The sequence below is a fragment of the Balaenoptera ricei genome, chromosome 2 (genome assembly GCF_028023285.1).
Source record: "Balaenoptera ricei isolate mBalRic1 chromosome 2, mBalRic1.hap2, whole genome shotgun sequence".
Classification (NCBI taxonomy): domain Eukaryota; kingdom Metazoa; phylum Chordata; class Mammalia; order Artiodactyla; family Balaenopteridae; genus Balaenoptera; species Balaenoptera ricei.
The window spans coordinates 150357803-150382622 of NC_082640.1; the positions used below are offsets into that span (position 1 = coordinate 150357803).

General features: G+C 39.3%; 1 protein-coding gene across 3 annotated transcripts in view; it reads right to left on the reverse strand.

Moving 5' to 3' along the window:
• PPP2R5E (protein phosphatase 2 regulatory subunit B'epsilon) overlaps positions 1-24344 on the reverse strand; it is a 148254-nt gene extending 123910 nt beyond the window's left edge. For 2 of the 3 annotated variants that reach the window (XM_059914373.1, XM_059914371.1), the window contains exons 1-2: positions 23744-24344; positions 21384-21547 (exon numbers count right to left, since the gene is read on the reverse strand). In XM_059914373.1, coding sequence (XP_059770356.1) covers positions 21384-21540 — 157 coding nt within the window. In that variant the 5' untranslated portion in view covers positions 21541-21547; positions 23744-24344. The remainder of the gene's footprint in view (positions 1-21383; positions 21548-23743) is intronic. The other variant, XM_059914372.1, reaches the window with a different exon arrangement.
• Positions 24345-24820: the final 476 nt, after the last annotated feature.

Below are 24820 nucleotides of genomic sequence, written 5' to 3' on the forward strand. Positions count from 1 at the left end.
CAGGAGAGCCTTAGTTTGTCTCATCCTTCCTTGTAGAGGCCTCGCTTGACTGGCTCCTAAATGCCTCTGCCATCAAATATAATTGCCAGATTGAAGCCTGCAAGTCCTCACTCCACCCCCTGCCCTCCCACCCGGTGCCCAACACACTCCTATCCACACCAGTGCTCTCCTCCTGCCCCTGTAGCTCTCTGCCCCCACTACCGCACACATGCTTTTCTCTCCTCACTCAACCGCGCACTCCTCTCTATGGAGCCACTTTGCACACGTCAAAGGCCCTGCCCATTCCTTGCTAAACCACGGGCTACCCACCCCAGCTGCAGGCCTTGTGAATGCTATGACAGCCCCTTCCCTCTCCCTGTCACCACTCGCCCTGTCCCTCTCACAAACTAATGCACATATTCAATATTTTCATAGGGGCCAAAACGTCACAAAAGACTGTGTCCTCGTGCCCATTTTTTAAGCCCTTCTGGTACCATCATTTTCCTGAATTCTTGAAAAAGTATGCCTTCTCTATATATTAGCTAACATTTCCTGAGTATATATTATGTGCCTTTTCTAGTACTAAGCCTTTTGCATACATTAACTTCACTTATTCCTTACAAAAAATCCAAAATATAGGTTCTATCAGCAACCCCGCTACGACAAAGGAAACTGAGATGTAGAGAGGTTCAGTAATTTAAGATCACTCGAACAGTAAATGCCAAAATCTGGACTAAAACCTCAGCCTGCCTCCAAAGTGCACGTTCTTAACCCTGTCCACGCCATCGTGAGAAGCCAGAGACCAGAACAGTCCCCCAGTCCCTGCTGCCATTTCTGAGCACTCTCTTTTCCACTAAATTATTTTAAAATTCCTCTTGTTTTGCTTTCCAACTTCCTAACTCAACCAGCTTTGGGGCAACAGAAAGTAATATGTATCCACCCACTTTCTAGGATGGGAGAAGATGTTTCCACAGAGGATTAGCTGAACATCCAGAAGGAAGCAAGGTGAGGCGGTGACACCTCCTGTCACAGCACCTCCTCTTCCATATTTCCACTTTAAACTTGAAGAATGTGATTATGATCAAGTACAAGTCCATCTGTACCTGCATACTTTCAGGTCTTCACTAATGGGGAACGCTCTATACAAAAATCAGTAACTTTTTCAAATCAAAGCTTTCAGGAAATTTATGATTCTCCAGGTTCTTTGGATTAGCCTTCAAATTCTGAGTCAAATAAACCTCACAAAGACTTTGCTGCTTACCATTCTTAGTTTATTCTGTAGGCTTGTTGTGAATTGTGAATATTTCCATACCGCTGCTTGCACGGCTCATTACGTCTCAGTTAACATATTAGTCTATAATATGCACTATAATTTAAAAATCATATAATTGTCTTTACTTTTAAGTATTCTGTGATTTGGAGGCTTCACTAAGCCAGACTGCCCTTCCTCCTACTCATTCCTGTCCCATCTCGTTATTCCAAATTAGAGGTTTGACTCTATGTTACGAACACATACCTGCAGATGGTAAACTCCTGTGGACTAACAATTCAGATTCAAGGCCTGAGAGGCAGCTACAGGAAAGCCATTTGAGAGACAAATTGCACTTGAAGGACAGCAACCCTATGCCTGGGTCAGCTAAAGCTCAGGGGAAGCCTAGCCCAGTAGGACCTGAATTTGGTACACAGGCCTAAGAAAAAGGGGCTTGGGGACTGAAGGAATTTCAAGAGTACAAGAAGAAGGTATTAACACCACAACAACTGAGCCTCCACGTCTAGCCCAGAGAGTTTGCTGTGTGCCACCCTCTGCAAAAAAAAAGTAAGTATTTATCTATTTACCTAAGCCATCAGGATAAAATAGAATAATTATATTTCTGAGTCTATGAAGATAGACATTTATAAAGAAAAATGATCCGAAAACCATTAAATCTAAACTGTTTAAAATTTTCTAAGGGAAATAGAATAAAAACTTCATTAAATATCATTACACCAGTCCAGCTGAGCACTGGGCAAGGGGAGGAGAGACGCTGCCTCTAGCCCAGCAACGATAGGACACAGGTATCACGAGCTCTAGGGAAGAGCCACCACTGAGACCAGGTGATGAATTTCACTTAACAGTCATTCCACTGAGGCTCAGGGAGCATATACCCTGCACCAGGCACTGTTCTAGTCACTGTGGATAAACACTCAGTTGCGGCCCTCAAGGAGCTTACGTTCTAACTGGAGAAGAGAGAAAACAAACACGTCAGGTGGTGATAAGTGCTAGGGAGTAAAATAAAGCCAGCCAGAGACTGGTAGGAAAGACTGTTATTTTTACGTAGGGATATCAGTGAAGGCCTCTCTGAGAAGGTGACACATACATGGAAACCTAAAAGAAGTGAAGGAGGGAGCCATGCAGAATATCTGGCAGAGAAAACAGCAAACGCAAAGCCTTGAGACAGGAGCACGTTTAGTGTATCTGAGAAACAGCCAGAAGGGAAGTGTAGCTGGATAGGATGAGTGAGGAGAAGAGTGACGTAAGATGAGGTCAGAGAAAGAGCTGTATCGTGTAGTATTGCAGCCTTAGTAAGGAATTTAAATTTTATTCTGAAAGAGATAGGAAGCGAATGGAAGGTTTTGAACATGATCTGACTTTTATTCGAAAAGTTTGCTCTGGCTGCTGTGTAGAGCACAGGGGGCAAGGGTGGAAGCAAGGGACCTGTAAGGAGGCAAAAGGTGATCATGGTCTGGACTCGGAAGTAGCAACAGAAGTGGTGAGAAGTGGCGGTAGATTCTACGTGTATTTCAAAAGGGAGACATTATCCACTGAACCAAGATCTGAAGTCCTCAGAATATCTGCGGCAGACTGCAAAAATGGCCACCCATTCTTTTCCTCCTTGTATTCATGACATCGCAGTATAATTTTACAGCTCCTCCCACAAAGGGGTGGAGTCTTTCTCCAGCCTTGGGATTTCAGCTCGCTTGTAACCTGCTGTGGCCAGTGGGATAACAGCAAACCTAATGCAAGAGATCTGAAAAGTACTTAAGCCTTAAAGCTTGTCCTCCCTCACTGCTTCACAGAACCCCGCAACTTACCACGTAAAGAAAACCAGGCTAACCTGCCAAATGTTGAGACTCACACAGCCCAGACACCCCTGTAGCCACAGACAATCAACGGTCAGTCAACCATCAGATATGTGAATGAGACCATTATGCACCAGCTGACTGCAGGTGCAAGAGTGAGACCAGCAGAGGCCAGGACCATCACGTCGCTGAACCCAGCCCCAGCGGCCAAACCACAGAATGGTGAGCTAAATAACGGGCTGTGTTTTGAGCCACCAAGTTTTGGAATGGTTTATTAAACAGCAAAAGCTGATTCAATATCTTTTTACCCCCCCCCCCCCCCGCAAATCGAAAACAAACCACTAAGCTCTCTTGGTTTCTCTAATGGCATTACACAAAAAGAAAATTTCAATTCTAAGGTAAATTGATACAGAATGGGTATGATGTTGATCAGCTGATAAGCTGATTAGAAAAGGAGAGAGCACAAGTCACAAATTACTGTGTAGCTCATTAAAGTGTGGTGTATGACAGCCAGGGAGCTGAGTTCTTTGTGAAATAAAATCACCAAGATAAGAATCTCAGAAAACTGTGAGAATAAAAGATTTCACACCTATAGAATTTATCTTTTGAATGTCCTACACACCATTTCTGAAAATTACCAAGTACTTTACCCTCCTTCTAAACGTTAAAAATAATGCTTTTTCAAGGTTATCCAGATAGATGAGCAATTAAAGCTCTTTCCTTATAGAAAAGAAACCAATTATATTAAAGAGATCACAAGTTGAGGTCACAGTTCCTTGACTGATACAGACAGATGGGTAGATGGATGATGGGTGGATGGAGGATGGAAGGATGGAAGGACAGACATACATACATCGATAATACTTCGATTATTAATTACCTTCAGTATAAACATTTACGCTGTATGGAAAGACTCCTGTATATATTTTCTCACGTTACAACTGAGGCTTAATCTAATGATCACCAATGTTAAATGGATCACTTTATTCCCACTAGTTTGCTTACTTTCACTAGTTTGGAAAACAGACACAGGACTACCGTTCTGTTTTTTAATTAATTTTTTTAAAAGTCAAGGTAGAAAGTGAAACCCTCCATTCCTATTTCCCCAAAGATAATCACTCTTAGTCCACTCTCCCTCACAAAATATTTTTTTAAAAATTTGAAACCGAAGTATTTAATGGGTGAGGGTAAATCACCTTTTTTGGAACTGAAACAGAAACTGTTTAGATGGTTAAATGAAAGAGCTTGCCAGAGTTTAGGGGCTTAGTTTATGTTTGACGTTTGGAAATGGGTCTTCGGGAAGAAAGGAAATTCCTGGTGACAGATCTTGATTACCTCCGTTTCTGAAGCTATGCTCACCAAAGAAAGGCCTCCCAGGGTCACAGACTGGTCTATTCAGAATATACACTGCATCTCCTTTCAAGTACAAAGGACAAGGACAGATAGATTGAGTCTTATCAAAGTATGCATGGCAAAATGAAGAGCCCAGAAAATGAGGTTTCTAGTAAAAGAAAATCTTCCCAAATACTGTACGGATTTTCAAAAATATGAACCATGAAGTGTGCTTCTCATGTTACTTAAAACTTTAGCAAGCCACATCAAATCCTTGCACCTCTTAATTATACTCACTAATGAAGGGACAGAAACATGAATAACCTAACATTCAGTTCTTCCTGAGTATTAAAAAAATATATAGGGGGTAGGAGGCAGGGGGTAGAAGCAGGGAGGGCTTCCTGCAACAGCCAACAGAAACTTTTCCTTTTTAATTATGTTTGCTTAAGGCTAGAATTAAAATAAGCTTTTTAGATTTCCTGAACACACACCAAACAACAGTAAAGACAGACTGGGTGAAGAAAAAAGTCCACCTAAGAGGAAAGAGAAACTACACAGAGGACCAGGGTAGTAACTTTTACAGCACTTCTCTCTCATTAATCATGGTGAGCCAGAACCGGTGTGTCTGAGCTGACATAAATCCCTACAAGGCAAGAGGGGCCAAAGTGAGAGAAAAGACTAGAACATCCACATTCTCTCCCGCAGTTCACTCTTTCACTCAAACATCCCCCATCCAGAGGAGACTATACAAACGTGATGCTTTTAAGGTCCTAGGTTCTAGCCCAGGGGAAACTTCTCTATGGTGTATTTTAAGGAGAGCAGCAAAGTGCCAGGTTAGTGTCAGCAGCAATTACTGTGAACCGGCAAATCTCTGTTTGGTCCAAATCCAAGATGTGACAGGAAACTGAGTTGGTTTTACTGTCAAGAAGGTACTAAAATTCATTTAATCTTTGCATACTATTTCTGCTTTTCAAAGCTGATCAAATAAAAATCACCCAGTGAAGACCCCACTAAATTTTGATATCTTAACGACCACCATATTCATTCATTCTATAAACACTCACTCCATGTCACAGCCAGCTCTCAATCACAGCTGTAGAGACCAAAGATAAAACCAGAAGAGGAAGCCTTTCAAAGCACTTGGCAACATTTTTTTTTTAATATAAATTTATTTATTTATTTATTTACGGCTGTGTTGGGTCTTCATTGCTGCACGCGGGCTTTCTCTAGTTGCGGCCAGAGGGGGCTACTCTTCGTTGCGGTGCGCGGGCTTCTCATTGCGGTGGCTTCTCCTGTTGCGGAGCACGGGATCTAGGCACACGGGCTTCAGTAGTTGTGGCACGCGGGCTCTAGAGCGCAGGCTCAGTAGCTGTGGCACACAGGCTTAGTTGCTCCACGGCATGTGGGATCTTCCCAGACCAGGGCTCAAACCTGTGTCCCCTGCATTGGCAGGCGGATTCTTAACCACTGCGCCACCAGGGAAGTCCAGCACTTAGCAACTTTTGATAATCCTTTCAGAGACTGTGCTCTGTCCAAAGCAGCACCATTTCAGCTAACCAGAGTGGGCCATAACCATAAACATTTGTCTTTTTTGTTTGGTTGGTTTTTTTATTGTGGTAAAAGTCACATAATGTAAAACATACGATTTTAAACCATATTTAACTGTACAGTTCAGTGGCACTAAGTACATTTACATTGTTGTGCAACTCTCACCATCATCCATCTCCCAAATTTTTTACCTTCCTAAACTGAAACTCTGTCCCCATTAAACACTAACTCCCCATTCCCTCTTCCTACCCCCTCACCCCCACCCCTGCCCCTGGCATCTACCAATGTACTTTCTGACTCTGTGAATTTGACTATTCTAGGTACCTCGTATAAGTGGAATCAAACAGGATTTGTTTGCACCTAATGTATACTGGAATGCATTTTTAAGGTTAACTTACATAAACATTTGTCTTTAAAGTTATGCTCAGTTTATTAGACAACTACATTACACATTAAAATATATACTGATATAAACATTTGTTAAAAGAATATTGAAGATACAAATCAGAAAACAAAAAGGAATGAGTCAGCACTACTTTACATACATAAAGAATTCCTTTTCTACCTGAAGGATGGCTTCACTCAACAGGTACTCAATGAGCAGGGAAGATGTGGGGCGGGGGGGGGGCACTATCCTAGACAATGGGAATACAATCATAAATCGACATGGTCCTGACCCCAAGGATGGGAGATATCATGACGAGTGTCAATTACCAAGTGTCTACCATGTATGAGGTACTGGTCTAGACACATCACAGACATGGCCTCTCAAACTAATCCTGCAAGGCAGATATTATCACTTTACAGACGAGTAAACTGAGGCTCTGAGAAGGTCGTCTGTCCAAAGTCACCCAGTTTGCAAGGAAAACTGACTGGAATTCCAAGACCTTTGGCTGCTGGCTCACAAATCTATCCTCTTTCCATTAACTCTACCTTGCTAGACATGCAACATCTTTGTGTCTTAATCATCAGTCTCCCTAGCTTCCCATGCTACCTCTGTACTGCTGACCTGGTCACAGCTCAATACGGCCTGAAGTAAACCCACCTGAAAAAAAAAAACTAAGCAAGAGAAACAGAGAACGAAAACCAATTGTTGAAATTTCGTTTTAAAAAATTTTCTAAACAGACGGGAAAAAAAAGTCTGGGAACTGTCTCAAGCTTCAATAAAGCTGAAGTCAAGCAGTATGGTATACACATAAAGTGCCTTGCCTTGACTGAAGCTTTCTTTTTTTCAGTCTTTGAGTCTTTATTTTAAATCTTTAAGATAAAAAGTAAAAATTCAAAGTAGAACAGAAACATCAGCATCTACCAGCTCAAGGAGACAGGTAACTTGGAAGAGAGAGTTCTTTTCTGATTAACATTCCAATTCAACTTTGAACTGCCAGTGATTTCTTGGAGCCTTGGTTTCCCTCATTATATACCTACTTCAAATGTATGTACACTTTGCTTTTATGAATATTTTCAATTCACGGTCACTTATTTTATTTGAATTCATTATTTCTCAACAGAAACTGAAGACATATCAATGAGAATACTCATTATCTTGAGTTAAGTTTGAGAAAAGAGTGCTTTGGACATTGTAATAACCATAACTTCCCATGGGGGAAAAAGAAAACTTTCTAGGTCTAGGCCTGAATAAAGACTAAATACAGGTTTCACTGCTAATCAAAATTACACATGCACAACAAATCCATAATCTCAGTTCATAAAAATAGCTTTAGGTAAAAACTCACAGGTGAAGAAAAACTTCTAATACACATGAAGCTCATATTTTAAGCCACTTGTTCCAAAGATACTTTTCCAAAACTCCTAGTAAACTCTTTAGATTGGGAAGGGGTGGGGGTGGGGGGATTGGTGTTTTGTCTTGTTTTGTTTTACAATTTTTCAGTGTTCCCACTAAATGAAAGACGTTAGGTTGATAGCTATTTCCTATCCGTCCAGGTAGCATCCAACAACATCTTAACTCCATTTAGCAACCACCTACGGTCCCTCCTAATGTTTCACAGTGACAATGTTCATTCAGTGTCATCACACACATGCAACTCCCCAACCCACCCTCCCCACAAAGCACCAAATGCACCAGCTGGGGAAGACAGGTGAACACAATGCTCTAGGTGAACATAATGCAATGCAGCTCACTCTTGGCTAGACTAGCCCTTGGGTTCAGTAATTTTTTTTTGACAGCTTCCAAATGTTACTTCACTCAAAAATTCATTTTAAATGTTCTCTAAAGTCCATTAGCAAATGTAATACATAGTGCTATACTGTTTTACTTAAACAATTTTGTCTGTGTGTAGACTAAATAGATTTTAAAAAACAAAACACCCACTTCCCAAACATAGTATACAAAAATAGATCATCTTTACAGGATCCACTTGAAACCCAAGCCTTAAGATAACAGACAATTAAGTAGTATTTATAAATAAATGATAATAACAGTAACGACAATGACAAAGATAGCTAACATTTATATAATACTTGCCATATCTGGGCCCTGCTCTGAGCATTAGCTATATTAACTCATTCAATCCTCAAAACCACCACCCTGTGGAGAAGTTCTTGATCTCTCATCATTTCCAAATGAGTCAAGCAAAACATCACAACTTTCTCACCAAGAAAAGAGGCAAATAACTACTTAATTATCCTTGTATTTATGGAGAAATGAGTATAAGTCATTAACTATGATGCTATGATATAAAATTATTCTCTTAAAAGACACTACAAAATAAAAAAAGGATATCTTTCTAGCCAGGAAATGTATGTGGGTAAAGTGTCCTACCTACTTTAACACATAAAAGAAAATATTCCATTAAGTAAAACCTTAAAAAATTATAATAATTTTACCAAGAGTATCTTAATATTAAATATAGATTTGCACTTAGAGGTGTGCACATTGACTCCAAAATCATTTTGAAATTCATTAACCACTAAGGTACAAGAGTGGTGCTTTAAGCCCTGACTGTCAAAAACTCCAGACTCTACAGTTCTTTTCCTTATTTTGTTGGATTTCCCCACAAGTCACAGTCTGAGATAATCACAGATGATGCTTTTTCCTTATGTAAACCATCACAAATTCAGTTCTGCCTCAAGCACTGGTACTGAAAAGCACTCACTCCACTCAATTTTCACCACCTACAGAATGCAGCACAGATAACACTCAATAATTTAAATCATAATAGCTCAGGAAAATTTAAAATTAGCAAATGACAAGGGGGTGGATTCGATTTTTAACTTCATTCAATTTGTCAAATTTAAAATACTTTCAATTATTTATTTTTCTCAATCTTTACAGTAACCATAACACTTACTAATGTTAATTGCTTTGCCTAACTGGTTTTACTGTTGCCTGCATTCTCAGTTAATGAACTTTAAGTGGTGCTGACAATAATTCTAGCTCTGATCTTTCTACACCTTTCTTCTGTTAATGAATTAAATCTAATGTATTATGTTCCCCACTACTCCAAGCAGCAGTTCATAAAACAGTGAATTAAACACATGAAAACTTAAGATCATGCACTTTAATAACACAGTGCCATCTACAGAGTATGTAGCTGGACCTACAGATGGATTTTATTTAGTTTTTAAAGGACTTGATATCTTTTTTTTTTACAGTTTGTACATTTCATGTTTATAGTGTGAAAGTACATTGGTAATAATTTTCAAAAAGCAAGCAATGATTAAGCAATTTGTTTTCAAAGAAACCTCAGTATCATAAGATGACAAGCATGATGCTACCACAACAAGAGAAAAGAACTTTTTAAAATTCCAACTCCAATAATAAGACTATCTCAAAGTAATTAAAACGGTATTAATCATCACATATAACAAAAATTTTTTGAAGCATAACACAAGAATATATAAACATGAGGGAAAAATGCTCATGACTAGGTAGGAGGTTTGTGGGTGATTTATATACTCTGTCGTTGTACATTCACGGCTATGTACAAATGCCCTCAGGGTCAAGGACAAACTTTAACCCAGCCTGGATGATTTGGCCCAACGACCTAAATAGCTCCATCAGTCTCTGACCTCCAGCTACAATGGCCTTTTCAGAAGAAGTACCTCATCAATCTTCTTGTTTTGCTCATCACTGTGTTCCCAGGACAGTGCCTAGTACATCACACCACACAGCAGAAATCTGATGAATGAATGAATGAACTGAATTACAGAGCCCACAGAAAAATTTCAAAAATGAGAATTTGAGGCCTTTGGATGTGACTGATTTAGCCAGGTCATATGCAGACTCCTTTCATAGCTATTTGCTTCATATATACTTTGAAAAATACCTGCACACCATTTATTTCATTCGAGTCTCACCATAATTCAAGAGTAGTACAGGGCCTACCACTCCTAAGCCCAAGGGTATTTAAAGTATATACCATTTCTAGAACATACCACTAAACCAGAAATGCCTAAACAAATTCCACCATTAGTTGAAATGTCTTTTACAATGTCAAAATATAAATCTAAACACAATAAAATATAGCTCTATCCCAAATCTCTAGGAAATAACTAACTCTAGATAGTAAAGCACAAGGTTTTCTCAGCAGCCAAAGGTTACATCAAGGTTCCTCAATAGCTAAAAACTTATAAACCTCCAAGAACCAGCCACACCCCAAACTGAAGCAACTAAGTTTTAGAACTTCATCTTAACTGTTATTGATTAAAATATCTTTAAGCTTTCTTAAAGTGAAATGAACTTTATTTATTTCTAAATGACTAGGTATCGTTAAAAACACCAGTTAGTTATACCACTTGCAGATGTAGTTGAAGAGGCATGGAAGACAAGGCAGAACAGAGAGTACTGAAACATCCTTTTACTTTTTAGAAAGTCCCTTGTATCAAACTGCTTTCAAGTCATTTTGACTTCTGCTCACAAATTAGGGGAAAACACCAATCCTTCTGATTCATCACTATATCTTTCCAAAAAATTAACTTGATGAGTCAAAGGTTGAAATAGCCTTCTGACCCACAAAAGAAGCTTCATTTTTGCTACAAATGTCCTTGAATTCAAAATACTCATTCAAAAAGAAAAGTGGTACATGCCTATAATGTGGAAGGTACAATCTAGCTGTGATTTCCAAACTGCTAATGTAAGAATGTATGAGCGGTCCTCTGGAGCCTGAAACCGCTCTGCACTCTCACTGTATATCCTTATTAGGTATGGCGAAGGCGCAACCCCTCCATTCCCAGATATTGTCTTCTGGGCTTGCTTTGGTGAAAGGCTAATTCCAAAGCCTGTATCTTCCTTGTTAGAAGACAGTACTTTTCCTGAAATGGTGGCAAGTCCCAATTTTCTCCACGTTCTTTTTAATGTTTTAACGTTTTACTTTGAACAGTGTTCCAGGCACTAGCAACGGCGAGTTAACTACATAAAATGTAACCTCACCTTAAGATGAAAGTCCTTCATGGTGCCTACATAAATGGATGAACTTTTGCCAGACCCCTTCCCTCACAATACCGTGAATTCTGAAACACGATGCAGGCCCACAGGAGTGACTCAAAGAAAGATCAATGGCAAATAGACAGACAAGGGAAGGAATATTTATTAGGCCACCGACCACACATTAGCAGTTTACCCACATCATCTCATTCCTCACAACCACCTTGGGATGTATGAGTCCCATTTTACAAAAGTGGAAACTGAGGCTCCAAAGAGGTTAAATACCTGATCTCAAATCACAGAGGTAGAATTATCACCCAGGCTTGAACCCATACCCTTTCCTACAATATGCTAGTTCCCAAAGATGGGAAGATGATGGTAAAAAAATACCACTGCCAGAACGCTACCTGTTTACCAAACTCTAACTCTCCCGCCTTTATGGTGACAGCATTTGTGTCCCACAGGGGTCCAGAGGGGCATCTCCCCCTCCCTGCCAACGTGCGGTGCCGGCGACCCTTCCTATCTGCCTCTTGGTGGCACTGCCTTGGCCTCTCCACGGAGCTGAGTCTGTGCGGCCCGCTGCTCTTCCTCACCTCTTCCCTGTCACCATCCACCACCCAGTGCTACAGCCAGCCCCGCTGCTCCCCCCTCTGCTATTCTCCACTTCTCTTTCTCATCACCTCAGTCTCCTCACAGTTTTCAGGGTTCTTACAAGAGGTAGGAAGATGATTCACTTAATAAATCATCCCAGCACGGCATGAGCAAGAAGGCTGTTAGCTCCAGTGCTCACCTGTGTTCATCCACCACTAACGCACATAATGGAAAAGGCCCTGGCTTTGGAACCAGAGGGAACTGGGGTCCCAACTCAGGCTCTCTCCACCCGCAGTCAACAGCAAACATCCCTTGTTCTTGGTGTTGTTGGGAAGCTTCAATGAGACACCATGTGGTACCTCACCTGGCACATAGCAGGACCAAGAGATACTGCTTCTCTTCTCCTTCACTGGTTACTAAATTATTTCTTCACCAGCAAAGATAACCTGAGTTTCTCCTCCAGACTTCTTCCAGGTCCACAGCTATTCCAGAGAGAAAGCTATTTTACAGGCACTCTCAATTTTACCAATGGTAGTTCTATTCACCCAGCTTAATTTTTCAAATGACACTGATCAAAAATTTCCAAACAACCACACTGGAGTCATGTAGTAACTTCTACCCTCAAATACCTTTTAAAATTCTGTTTGGTATCAAAAAGAATTAAAAATCAAAAAAAAAAAAAAGAATTAAAAATCAGAAAACACATGCAGGAGAAACCTCTTGACATGAGATCTCCCTTCTGCAGAAAGGAATTATATGACAAATTCTCTCTCTCGGCTCTGAGTGAGGAAACTGACACCTACCACCCAAGGCAATGGTTGCTAGCCTTTAGGGAAACTCCTTTGAGAATCTGATGAAAGCTCTAAACCCTCTGCCCCAAAAAAATGTCAATCTGCACAGAGACACAAAAACTGCCTGGAATTTCAAGAAGGTTAAGGACACTCTGAAACCCACTCATCAACAGCAAAATAAGAGCCCTCGACAAAGAACCTTCTATGATACTCCTTAAACTGGCAAAATCCTCAACTCAGATTTTAAGGTGCAATAAATTCAAAAGCCTAGACAAAAACCTCAAGAAGATAAAGAAAGAAGTTTTCTCATTCACTCTCCACATCTGGCTCCAATGTCAACTCTTTCTGGCTCAAAACAGAATGCTACAAAATTAATGGGGCTCAAAACCTGAAGAGAAGGTTCTCTCTATGAAGCAAAATGTCAAAACAAAGATGTGTTCAGGGTTAGTGAATGTGCTGGGAGGGTGGGCAAAGGAAAAGGAGGTAAAAAAAATTAAGTATTAAGAACATCTACGCATTTTATTTCCCAGTATCATCCTTTTTAACTTTCTATGTCTGTGTATATTCTTAACGTGCATTATATATTCATATAATAGCACATGTGTACAACATATAAACAGAAATATACATTATTTTTACTGATAGGAGTAAGCAATCACAAAAAAAGTTTGCAGATCCTGTCCTACTAGACAACTGCCAAAATGAGTTTACCTAACAATAATTTCTCCTGGTTAACTCTCCACAAATGGAATTTCCCTTGAAAATAATCACATTAGCCACCTTAAGTTCTTATTCCTGAAATGAGAAGTCAGTTTCAAACTGATGTTGACTAAACAGTAATGCTGAGATTGTTCCACAAGAACCAGTTCTCCTTTTTGCTTTAAAAGTCTAATTCTCACAGCTCCACATACTCCATATTTTTCTTCCTTAAGTGTAAATAATTCATGTAATGTATTAAAGAAATAATCAACTGAAAAACACTGGTATACATTTTCCACTACACAGTTCTTCCTATAATTATAATAGTTAATATTCTTCAACTCCTAGAAAATCGCCAGCACTGAGCTAAATGTTTTACCTGCTTAATGGCACTTAATCTGACTTTATGAAGTGGGTTCCTCTCCCAATTTTGGAGATAAAAAAACCAATGCTTGGAAGTCACATGGCTGTGAGTGGACCTAGAATTCGAACCTACGTGTGTGTGACCCCAGAGCCTCCATTCTTACCTCAGAGAGGCCACCTGCCTCCCTCAGGTAATATGTTACATATATTAGGTATATACTGTTATATATTAGGTAATAATATAATAATATTATACTGTTTAATTAATAAGTTCCTTTATGCATAATTCCACTATAATATAAAAATAAGATCCCTGTCTTGTTTTTATAAAATCTTACAATACAAAAGGTAGAAAAATATTTTTAAGTGGTAAAAGAGAATGTCATTGCTGGCAAACAAACCAAAGAACTACTTTAGTTAGCCTTTTTGTAATATCTAGAAACTTTACTGTTTTTTTTCAAGCACTACAAAATCTAGTTAATATTAAGAGCTTACATTATTATAAAAGTTTTAAAGACAAGAGAAAATTTGACCATAAAACACTGCTCTGAAAGTCCATTATAACATCAGATGTGCTATTCTCTCTTAAACTATATAAAGAAAGAAAGCCTGGTGATCTGATCAGCCCATAATTCAGTCCCCAAACACCAGCAGAAAAAAGAAATTTCACTGTACTTAACATCTTAACTTCTACAAAATGAAAAGTGATGAATCCCCTAAGTAAAAGGAATGACTCTTAGTCTGTCATACATAAAATCCACTCCATCCTCTCCTCCACAAGATATCACTTCTGTTTTTAACCTGAAACATGCAGAATTACCAGAGAAGAAAACCACTCTCAGCTTTTTAAGTGAACACTCAGCAATTTGATCCTTTAAAAATAAAGTCTTCATTAAACAAGTTTATAATTTTGTGTAAATTACTAGTTAAAATAAAATCTGCACGGCCTGGGTTTGGGGGGCAAAATTTAATATTTAGAAAGGAAAAATAAATGTCTATAGTGCTATTACTAATAACCTAGATGTTTTCAACTAACAGTGTTCATTCATTTACTAACAAATACTTATTGAATACCAACTATGTATGAGGCACTGATCTAGCCCCTAGAGATTAGAGAAACAAGGTTTCCACACCAAAGATTATATTCTCATGGGGGAGGAAAAACAGATAACATACAAGTGAACAAAGATAAAGTAATTTCAGATTATAAATATGATGTAAAAAACAACAGAGTGATAGAAATGTCAAAGAAGACTATTTTTAAAAGTGATGAAGGATGGTCCCTAAGAAGGTCCCATTTGTGCTGAAACTTGAAGAATGATACAAAGTCAAGAGAAGAAAGTTCTAAGTAGAAAAGGACCACCTCACCTTAGGTTTCATTTGGCACCTTAATATTTTTATGCCCTGGATGGGTTATATCCTGGAGAGACCCATTTTATGATGAATTCTGTTTAAAGCTTACAATATTTATTGGTAAGTATCCAATGCATCTGCGCACACATAAAGCTAACATGATACTCAGGAAAAACAATAATAATAATAATTCCCAATCTTTTGGTCTAAGCCAAAAGCTCTTAACTCTGGGGAAAGAGCAGGAATGGTAGAGCTAAATCTTTGAAAAGTTGATGAAAGCAATGAACTCTATCCTCCAAAAAAAAAAAAAAAATGCACCTACACAGAAACTTTACATATAATTTTAGGAGGTTCTTAGAAACTTGAAGCCCATCCACGATGCACATACCCTATCCCCAACGAGAAATCCATGAACCCTAGGTTAAGAACTAAGCAGTAATTATCACACTCAGATGGGACGGATATGAATGCAAGCTGCTTACCCTACTTTTAAATGATTCACAAATCAGGAATGCTTACTCTCAATTTATTTTGGCCCACATAAGACATTGTATGGGAATTTTCTCTATGCTACAGAAACAAACTATTAGGAGGTATAGATATAGATATAGATATATAAAATTCTCACCTAAAAGTGAATGAAATGCCTCTTCACTACAACTAGTATAATCTTTCGCACATGATAACAGTGTCATTTGATACTGGTTTTGTGCAAGATCTTATAATTTCTTCCCCCAAAGAAATATATTACCACACTGCTTCAAGGGCTGTAAAACTGAATGTTAACACCTATTAACTTACAGATGTTCTTCTGGTTCAAAAGCAAAGCTCATGATTATTTTTTTAAAACCATTCACACATACACACACACTCACACTACAATTTAGTTGCCTAAGGAATATACATCAATTACAAATGAACTTATTTACAAAACAGAGACAGACTCACAGACATAAAAGACAAACTTATGGTTCCCAAAGAGGAAGATGGGTGGGGGGAGGGGGGATAAAGCAGGAGTTGGGGATTAGCAGACGCAAACCACTATATATAAGATAGATAAACGACAACAAGGTCCTACAAAGAATTATATTCAACATCTTGTAATAAACTATAATGGGAAAGAAAAAAAAAGAACATACATCGTTAATCTAAGGTACAAACTAGATCAATGGTTCTTAACTTTTTTAATTCAGACACCCCTTTGAGAATTTGAAAAATGCTATGGAATTATCCCATTTAAAAAATGGACAAATGCATACAAAATGTGCATATAATTTCAGCCTGCTCAATGCATTTCAAATTCATTCAAGGGTTTAAGAATACCTACAATACAAGTATATTATGACTGGCTGTTTCTGGGAAGGGGAGCTAATTAGGAAAACCGACTTGGGAGGAGGATTTTCCATTATACATCCTTTTGTATCTTTCGGAATTTGAACCATATAACTGTATTATCTATTCAAAAAACAAGTAAGTCAAAAAGCACTACACTAAAAAATGTGGCAGGATACCAATGCAGAAGGTGAAAAACCGCCACGTAAAGATGTTTAAAATAACTAGTCTACTAAATTCAACACATTTGCACACTGTTTCTTCGTATTTGGGGGTTGAAAAAGGTTCATGACCTCAAAACTATGCTCTTGTTTCATAATTTTCAGAGAAATCTCCAGTTTCAACTTTTTTGCTAGGAAAATACAAAAAGTCAAATAATAATTTCACATTATTCATATTGTAACTTCTGAAATCCCAGTTAAATGACAACAGTTAGTAATGTATTGAATGTGGTACTGCCACATCTCGATTTTTATTATCATCCCCGTTTGACAGACAAGAAAACCAAGCTTTCCAAAGCTAACTCGCTTGCCCCAGGCAACACAGCTAGTGAGCTAGCCAGGACTCTTGCAGGCAACAAAGCCCGTGTACTTCCTCCCATGCGACACCGCGGCATAACCTACAAGGAAGACAGTGAACACCAAAATCGAGGACATTATTTCTTAGGAGATCATTCGCATTATAAATACAGTTTAGAGCACTAGTCCATTATAAAACTGGGAATTCTATCTGTATGCTCCTTTACACTACACAAAGCAGATACAGATGAAAGAGACGAATTATCCCATCCAATAATTTTAAAAGCACACAAACTAGTTTTAACTTGGAATTTTTCAAGTCCTTACAGACTGTCCCCCTATAAAATAAAAATGTAAGCTGAATCATAAGCGTAGAGTTAAAAAAACATCAGAGAATGAGTGTTATAGAAATACGTTACCAATCTAAAGGTTTCAACACCAAGGGGCAAAGAGTTTCTTTCTGCTGAACAGCACCTCCAGCCATCAAAGTTTTTGGAATGTTTGATACTGACTGTCCAAACTATGAGCAAAATGCTTTAGAAACATATGATGAATTGTGAGGCTAGCAACAATGATGCCACTTTCATTATAATCCCATTTTCAAAGAGGTGGTAGCTTTCAAAACCATCTCACTCATATCTAAACATATATAATCGTTTAAGGTTAAAAAGAGAAGGAAATATGACGTGGGTAGAAAACATAAACCACCTAACCAGATACGACTACTCCTAGTAGTTTTTATTATTATTGCTATTATTATTAATGTGTGTGTGTCTATTTGCCTAAGTGTTTATTTTGTCCTTATTCAGCGACTTACCTAGGTAACTTGTCAAAGCTTGCTTTATGTCCTGCTGTGCAGGCACCCAGAAAGCATCGAAGTCTTTACTTTCTTATCAAGCACATAAGGCACTCAACCTCTACTGAATTTCCCTTATCAGGAAAATGAGTAAAAGTCCTTCAAGCTCAAAAACTTTAGGACCTTCTGAAAATATTTTCAGAAGTACTTTATGGAGAAAACTCAAATGTCTACATGTCAAGGTCTATCCTGCAATTTCACAATTGCAGGAAAAGCCAGGTCACTCTGATATATTTACACAGAACTACATGCTGGTGTTGCTGTCTACAGAAAAATAACATCATGGATACAAATTTCAAAACCCCACCTAATAGGAAAAGAGCAAAAGAGATGAAACTTTCCTTTCACTTTGTTACAGTTCTGCAAGTGAAGAGACTTTTAAAATGCTAAGAAATAATGGCAGTGTTACTTATAAGTCAGTCAAATATTACGATGCATATAATAAGCATTCTTATAAAACAAACACACAAAACAAGTGATCATTAATGCATACCTAATTTTTGAGCTTTCAAAAATTATATATTAAAAAGATGAGCTACATAATTACTATGTTTATACAATTTCCATTTTCAAATTCCCCTAAAATTAAAGACCTTAAGGACATGTTTTTTCTTTACTCTTTAAAGCAACCCCCAAAATTCAACTACAGTTTATATTGTACCCCCAAATAAAATTAACTTAAACCTTCCAATTCAGTCAAAACAATTCTATAGAAAATTAAATCAATAACTACCCTTTGGCATGCATATATAATTTATTCTGGTTTTTCCTAAGGAAATGGCAAAAAAAAAATTCCTTTTATGTTTTCCTTATATTTCATAAACTACCTCCTAAAGTTGTGAGAAGGCACACAAATAAAACTCAATCCATTGTAAGGAAAACAAATGTCATTCAACAAACTCTTTACATTCACTATAATAATCAAGAACAAATACACATTTCTAAAGTCTATACATGATTGTACTTCTTTGTTATTCTACAGATATGGAAATCTAATTTATGGAATGCTTCCCAGAATATTTTCCCAGAACGTGTTTATTACACAAGAATCACTTTTAGTCTGTCTGGAAATTAAGCTTGTGGATGTATCTAGTGTTATATGATCTTGTTGCTCTCCAATGCTCCTATGCTGGCAAAATATACAAGTTCACAAAAATCATATTCTTGGAGAGCAGAATTCTTGGAAATTTTACAATACTATCAGACTCCACTTAAAATATGAGAAAAGGATATACAAATGGCCAAAAAGCACATGAAAAGATACTCAATGTCACTAATCATTAGGGAAATGCAAATAAAAATCACAATGAAATACTACTTCATACACATTATGATGGCTATTATCAAAAAGAAAAAAAAAAGGAAAAGAAAATAACAAGTGTCAGTGAGAATGTGGAGAAATTGGAAGAAGCCTTGGGTATTGCTGGTCGGGATGTAAAATGGTACAGCTGCTATGGAAAACAGTATGGCAATTCCTCAAAAAATTAAACATATGCTCCAGCAATTCTTCTGAGTATATACCCAAAAGAAGTGAAAGCAGGGACTCAAAAAGATATTTGTACACCCATGTTCTCAGAGCAGCGTTATTCACAATCACTGAAAGGTGGAAGTAACTCATGTATCCATTGACAGATGGATAAACAATATGTGGCATATATATACATACACACACGCACACACAATGGAATATTAGTCAGCCTTAAAAAGGAAAGAAATTCTGACACATGCTACAACATGGATGAATCTTGAGGACATTACGCTAAGTGAAATAAGCCAACCACAAAAGAGACAAACATTGTAGGATTCCCCGTATAGGAGATACCTAGAGTAGTCAAATTCACAGAGACAGTGGTGGTTGCAAAGAGGTTAGGGGGAGGGGTAATGGGGAGTTAGTGTTTAATGGATACAGAGTTTCAGCTAGGAAAGATCAAAAGTCCAGAGATGAGTGGTGGTGATGGACGTACAACAATGTGACTGTACCTAATGCCATGCTTCATGCACACTTAAAAATAGGTAAAATGGTCAATTTTATGTTATATATATATTACAATTTTTTTAAATGAGATAAGAAACAACAAAATATTAAAACATGTGCCAAATTCTTCTCACACATGCTTCTTTCACTACCCACGAAACCAACACCATGGCTCTGAGTGGTCAGTTAAGTTCTAATTTAAATGTTTACCATGGGCCCCAAGAAATTAACATAACAAAGTTTAAATCTGTTCTAACCCTAAGAAAGTTTAAACTGCTTCCTCAGAATAAAGTCCTTTGCCAGATATAGACACTAATAGCTATTACATGTCTATTTCAGATTAAATAAACTACTAAAGAATCCAATATACCTCCCAACTTTGTATTTCAAGTACAGTTACTTTTATCCCTAGCGAGTTTTTCCTTCATTTTTCTTCCAAAGCCTCATAAAGATTATTTTCATTTTTACCAGCAAAAACTTTAGCCAAAATTTTCTCCCCCCAGACTCATACGAGCTCATCTTCATTAACTGTAGATATATCATCTTTACAGTAATAGTATTCATTTCATGTTTACCAATTTCAAGTATAAACATGGAAATCTCATTTATGAATCTCCCTCCCTTAAAAAAAAATGTTCATACGGGAAAAACAGAAGTTTAAAATATCCTAGGCTACATTTTGAGGATCTTTTCTAGTCACACTACAGTTTTTCTTTTAATACCTTCTGATTTCACAAATTGTTACAGAAATATATGTTCACTAACTAACTAGCAACCAAGTTTTTTGATTTCCTCTGCGCCACTAAAGTGCATTGTATTGTTCACGTCCCCTTTCTCCTCACTCTTAAGTGTTCAGCAGACAAAAATCTACCTTCAACAGTAGATTCTAATAGCGCCATGCTATAAATGCTATGTTCGGATACATTTCAAACAATGCTTGTTCATAAACATAAAGCAAACTGATAAAAATTAAATGGAACAAAAAGTACCCACATACTCAAACAAAAGGTAAAAGGTTTAATTTAGAAAAAAAAGTTCTCATATTAATTCCATAAACAATACGATCATCAAATATTTTTTCTATTTGTACTATCTGAAAACAAAAATGCGTGTAATCAATTACTGACCATTTTTTCTCAATTTTAAAAAATGAATTATTTCAAACATCATTTTCTGTATGTAAGTTAATGGCACCATCTCCTCTACTAGGCCTACCTCCTGTGATTAAAACTGTACAATTTGTAGTTGTCACTGCATACAATGTATACATATAAATGTCAACAGAAGACAATAAGAAAAACACAGACCCAGACCTCATAAAGTTTCTGTGGCATTCAGTTTTTCTACTTATCAGTGTGAGAGATTCTCTGATAATAAGTTTCTTTTCATTTGTCCATGGCTATTTATATTAAATTGAACCCTTTAAAAGGGGGAGTGGGTGTATCTGGTCACACACCAATAATTTCAACATATCGGAAACCTCCATCCCTTCAATTTGCAACACGGAATTTTAACAAATATGGAACTCTACAAAAAAGAAAATTATATACAGATACAAAAAGATCAATTGAAAAGGAATCCATCACCTGGTCATGAGCCTTACCTTTTAGCAGCGGCAGAGGTGTTAACTCAATAGGCTTGCCTTGAGACCTAAACTGTGAGGAACTTTGCGACCTCTTCTGTCTGGCTTTTCTGACGGACTTCCGAGAAAATCCGTCTACTTTATCCACTGATGGAGGAGTAGTTGGTGCTGAGGACATATCCCTACTGAAAAGAAAGAAGTATCATCAACACATTCCCGAGGAAGAAGCACACAAGTGAGTTACTCAAATTCTAAAATTCCCATACACTATTTTTGAAAATGGGAATATGTTTAAAAGAAAGCAAATAAAATCAATTAAGAGCAGTCATATGTTCAATGGGAAAACAGAAAAATTTGGTGGAAAATAGAATATAAGTACTATATAAGCAATATTGTAATGTTAATACATTGTGCTACTCCCACTACAATATGCATTAAAGATGTTCATTTATACTTGAACGTGTACTCATTTTCTAACTGCACAGCTCTTCTCATCTTGAGATCCTGAAGTAATTGAGGAACTATTCTGCAGCTACAAAATTTCCATCCAAACATTTTCCCAAGATAGTTAATATTATGAATGGGCTCCAGAGTTGAAACTCTTATGGTACTTCAAGAATCTACACCAATGTATCACAGCAAGGTGAAATTTACAATTTCGCAACTACCAAGACATGACTTTTAATGCAATGTGCTGTGTTAGCTATGATAAACTACACCACACCACAAAGGAGGACAAGCTAGGCTACTTTAAACAGAACACATAAAAGGCATAATTAAAACCATTTCGAAGAAGTCTTCTTTTTGAATGAAGCCATCTGAAGTTACTAAAGCTTAATAAACAAAACTATGATGAAATGGTACACCAAAGTTGAAATAAAAACAAATTCACAGCCTACTTAGACAACCAAGTTGAGTTCCCTTGAAGTTCATCATCAAATATTAATTTTCATTCTATCAAACTAATGGAACTGAACAGTTCTTTGGGATTTTTTTTTAACATTCTCAAATCATTAAAATGAAGGCTATTTCCTAAAAGTAACAAGGATTAAGCTCAGTTTCATTCACCAATTTAAACAGATGCCATCATTTCTATGGCACTGAGGCTCCATGCTCCATGCAAGATTAATGGCAGACTTGAATAGAAATAACGCACATGGGGGAAATGCTGAAATGCAATTACTCACCTGGCATTCCAATACATAACATAAGTGTTTTTTAACCTCTAAATAAAAGAGTAAGGGAGTTTCTTCCTGAACGTGTGAGAATAAAAAGTTACCTGGATTAGCTGGATTCTGACAAAGTAAAAATAACAAAAACATAAACAAAAAACAAACAAAACCATAGGATGTCGAGGTTTGGAATTTTGAAGTCCTGTTTGGTACTCCTTTTTAAAAAAAGTTTTTAGCAATCTACTTTAGCCTTAAATAAAATGTGATAGATAAAAAGGAATTGCAAACCATGAATGATTATAGAAGAAGTAAGATGATTTAAAAATTCATAATGACTGCATCTGCAAGAAGCTCCACATCAATTTGTATGTTGTAAATTTAGGGGCTGCTTTTCCAATCTGGTATGTGAATTATTTAGACTACATTTAACCCTCACAACACAAGATTTCCGTAAATCCTGTTCCTCCTCCACTCTTTTTGTCTCTCCTTTATTCTTTATCTCCCATCTCTAAAGATGATTTACTGGTAGCAAAAAACAAATTTTTTTTAATCATTTGCCCCTTTTGCCCGCGGCCCAGGATAAACGTCAAGGATCTCAACCCTAAAGCGCTGCAGAATTGAACGTGCAGTAGCAGCGGGTCCGTACAAAGCCCGGGGAAACAGGTTTCGCCCTGGGCTAGGACGCCCGAAGCTTTATCATCCTCTAAGCATTGGGCACGGGGCATTTCCAAGGCACAGGATAACCTAAAGGGGGTACTGGGTGGAGGAGAAAGACAGAGAAGAGGTTGGTCTGTAGGGATGCTCACATACTCCGTTTGCTCCCACCCCCTCCCCCCCCCCACGCCACCCCAAGCCCTGGAGAAGATAAGCTGCTACAAAATCCTTCTCACTACACCAATCCCCCTTTCCTCCCCCCCGCCCCCGTCAGTGGATAAAGGGGGACAAGAATACGCCTCCAATGCCGGAAGGTGGAGAAAAAGGGGGGTGGAGGGCAGAGTGAATGAAAGGCATCATCAGAAGCATCTGCAGGTAAATCAGACAAGTGGGACCGGCGCTCCCTCTCCCGCACCTCACCCCATCGCACCCCTCGCCGGCCCAGGCCAGGCCTTCCCCAGGCCGGTGCCCTGCAGGTTCCCCAGGAGGTCGGGTAAGAGGCAGGAAAGGAGGAAAGGAAGCAGATGAGCCGCGGTGCTGGAGGGACTAAGTTACCTTGAAGCTTCTGGAGAAGAATCCGAAGATGATCTGTGGTTTCGGATGGGCGGGAGACGGGAGAGAGGGCCGCAGCGGGGGCGGGTGGCGGGACCGGGGCGTGCGGGGGGAGGTCCGGACAGCGGCAGGGAGCCCGGGGCGACGGCTGTCCGGAGCGGCGTCCCTCCGGTTCCGCGGCAGCGGCGCCTCTAGGCCTCACGGCCGGACCTGAACCTCAGCGCTCCGGCGGCGGCGGCGGCGGCCTCACGATCCTCCCCCGCGGGCCCGTCCCATCAAATCGGCACCGACCCCGCTGCGGCTCCGCCGGTGGCTCCTCGCTCACATTCCCGGCGGGCGGCGCCTCTGCTCGTTGCCCCGGACCCGGCGGCTGCAGCGACGACGAGGGGAGGGGGGAAGGGAGGGAAGAAGAGTGGATCCGCAGCGGCAGCAGGAGGAGAAGGAAGGAGAAGAAGGAGCCGCTGGGGCTGGAGCCGCCGCTGCCAGAGCCGCCGTTCGGTGCCCGCGGTGGGTCCCCGTCAATGCCCCTTTCTCTCTCCTATTGTCAATATCACCGGGCAGCTGAGTCCATGGCACACGCGCAACCGAACCTTCTGGCCAGCAGCGCCCGCCTCCAGCGCCCACTCACTGGAGGCTTCAAACGGGAAGCGAGGCCTCATTGGCCGGCGTCCGCCTTCACTCCCTTGTCAGCATGTTGGGCTGAGACCCGATCAGGGATTGGCGGCGGGGGGGCGGAGAAACAGGAGGGTGGGAAGAGAGGAGGACGAGGATTGGGCTGAGGCGAGAGGGACCCGGATGCAACCGCGATCTCCGGCCGCGCTGCCGCCGCTTCCGCCAGGCGGTGGGGTAGGCTGAAGAGGGGAGTCGCCGCCGCTGCCAGGCCTGAGAGGAGCTCCTTAAACCCGGAGGGGTGCGCCTGACACCAGTGCGATGGGTTTCCGCGCTGTGCGGATCCTCTGGGCGGCGGTCGTCTGCAACCTGAGGATTCCAAGGGCAAGGGTCGGCTAAGGGTGGGGGCGTCCCTGGCCCTTGATTCCTCCCCTTTCAACGGCGAGGCTGGCCCTTCTGGACTCGAGGAAT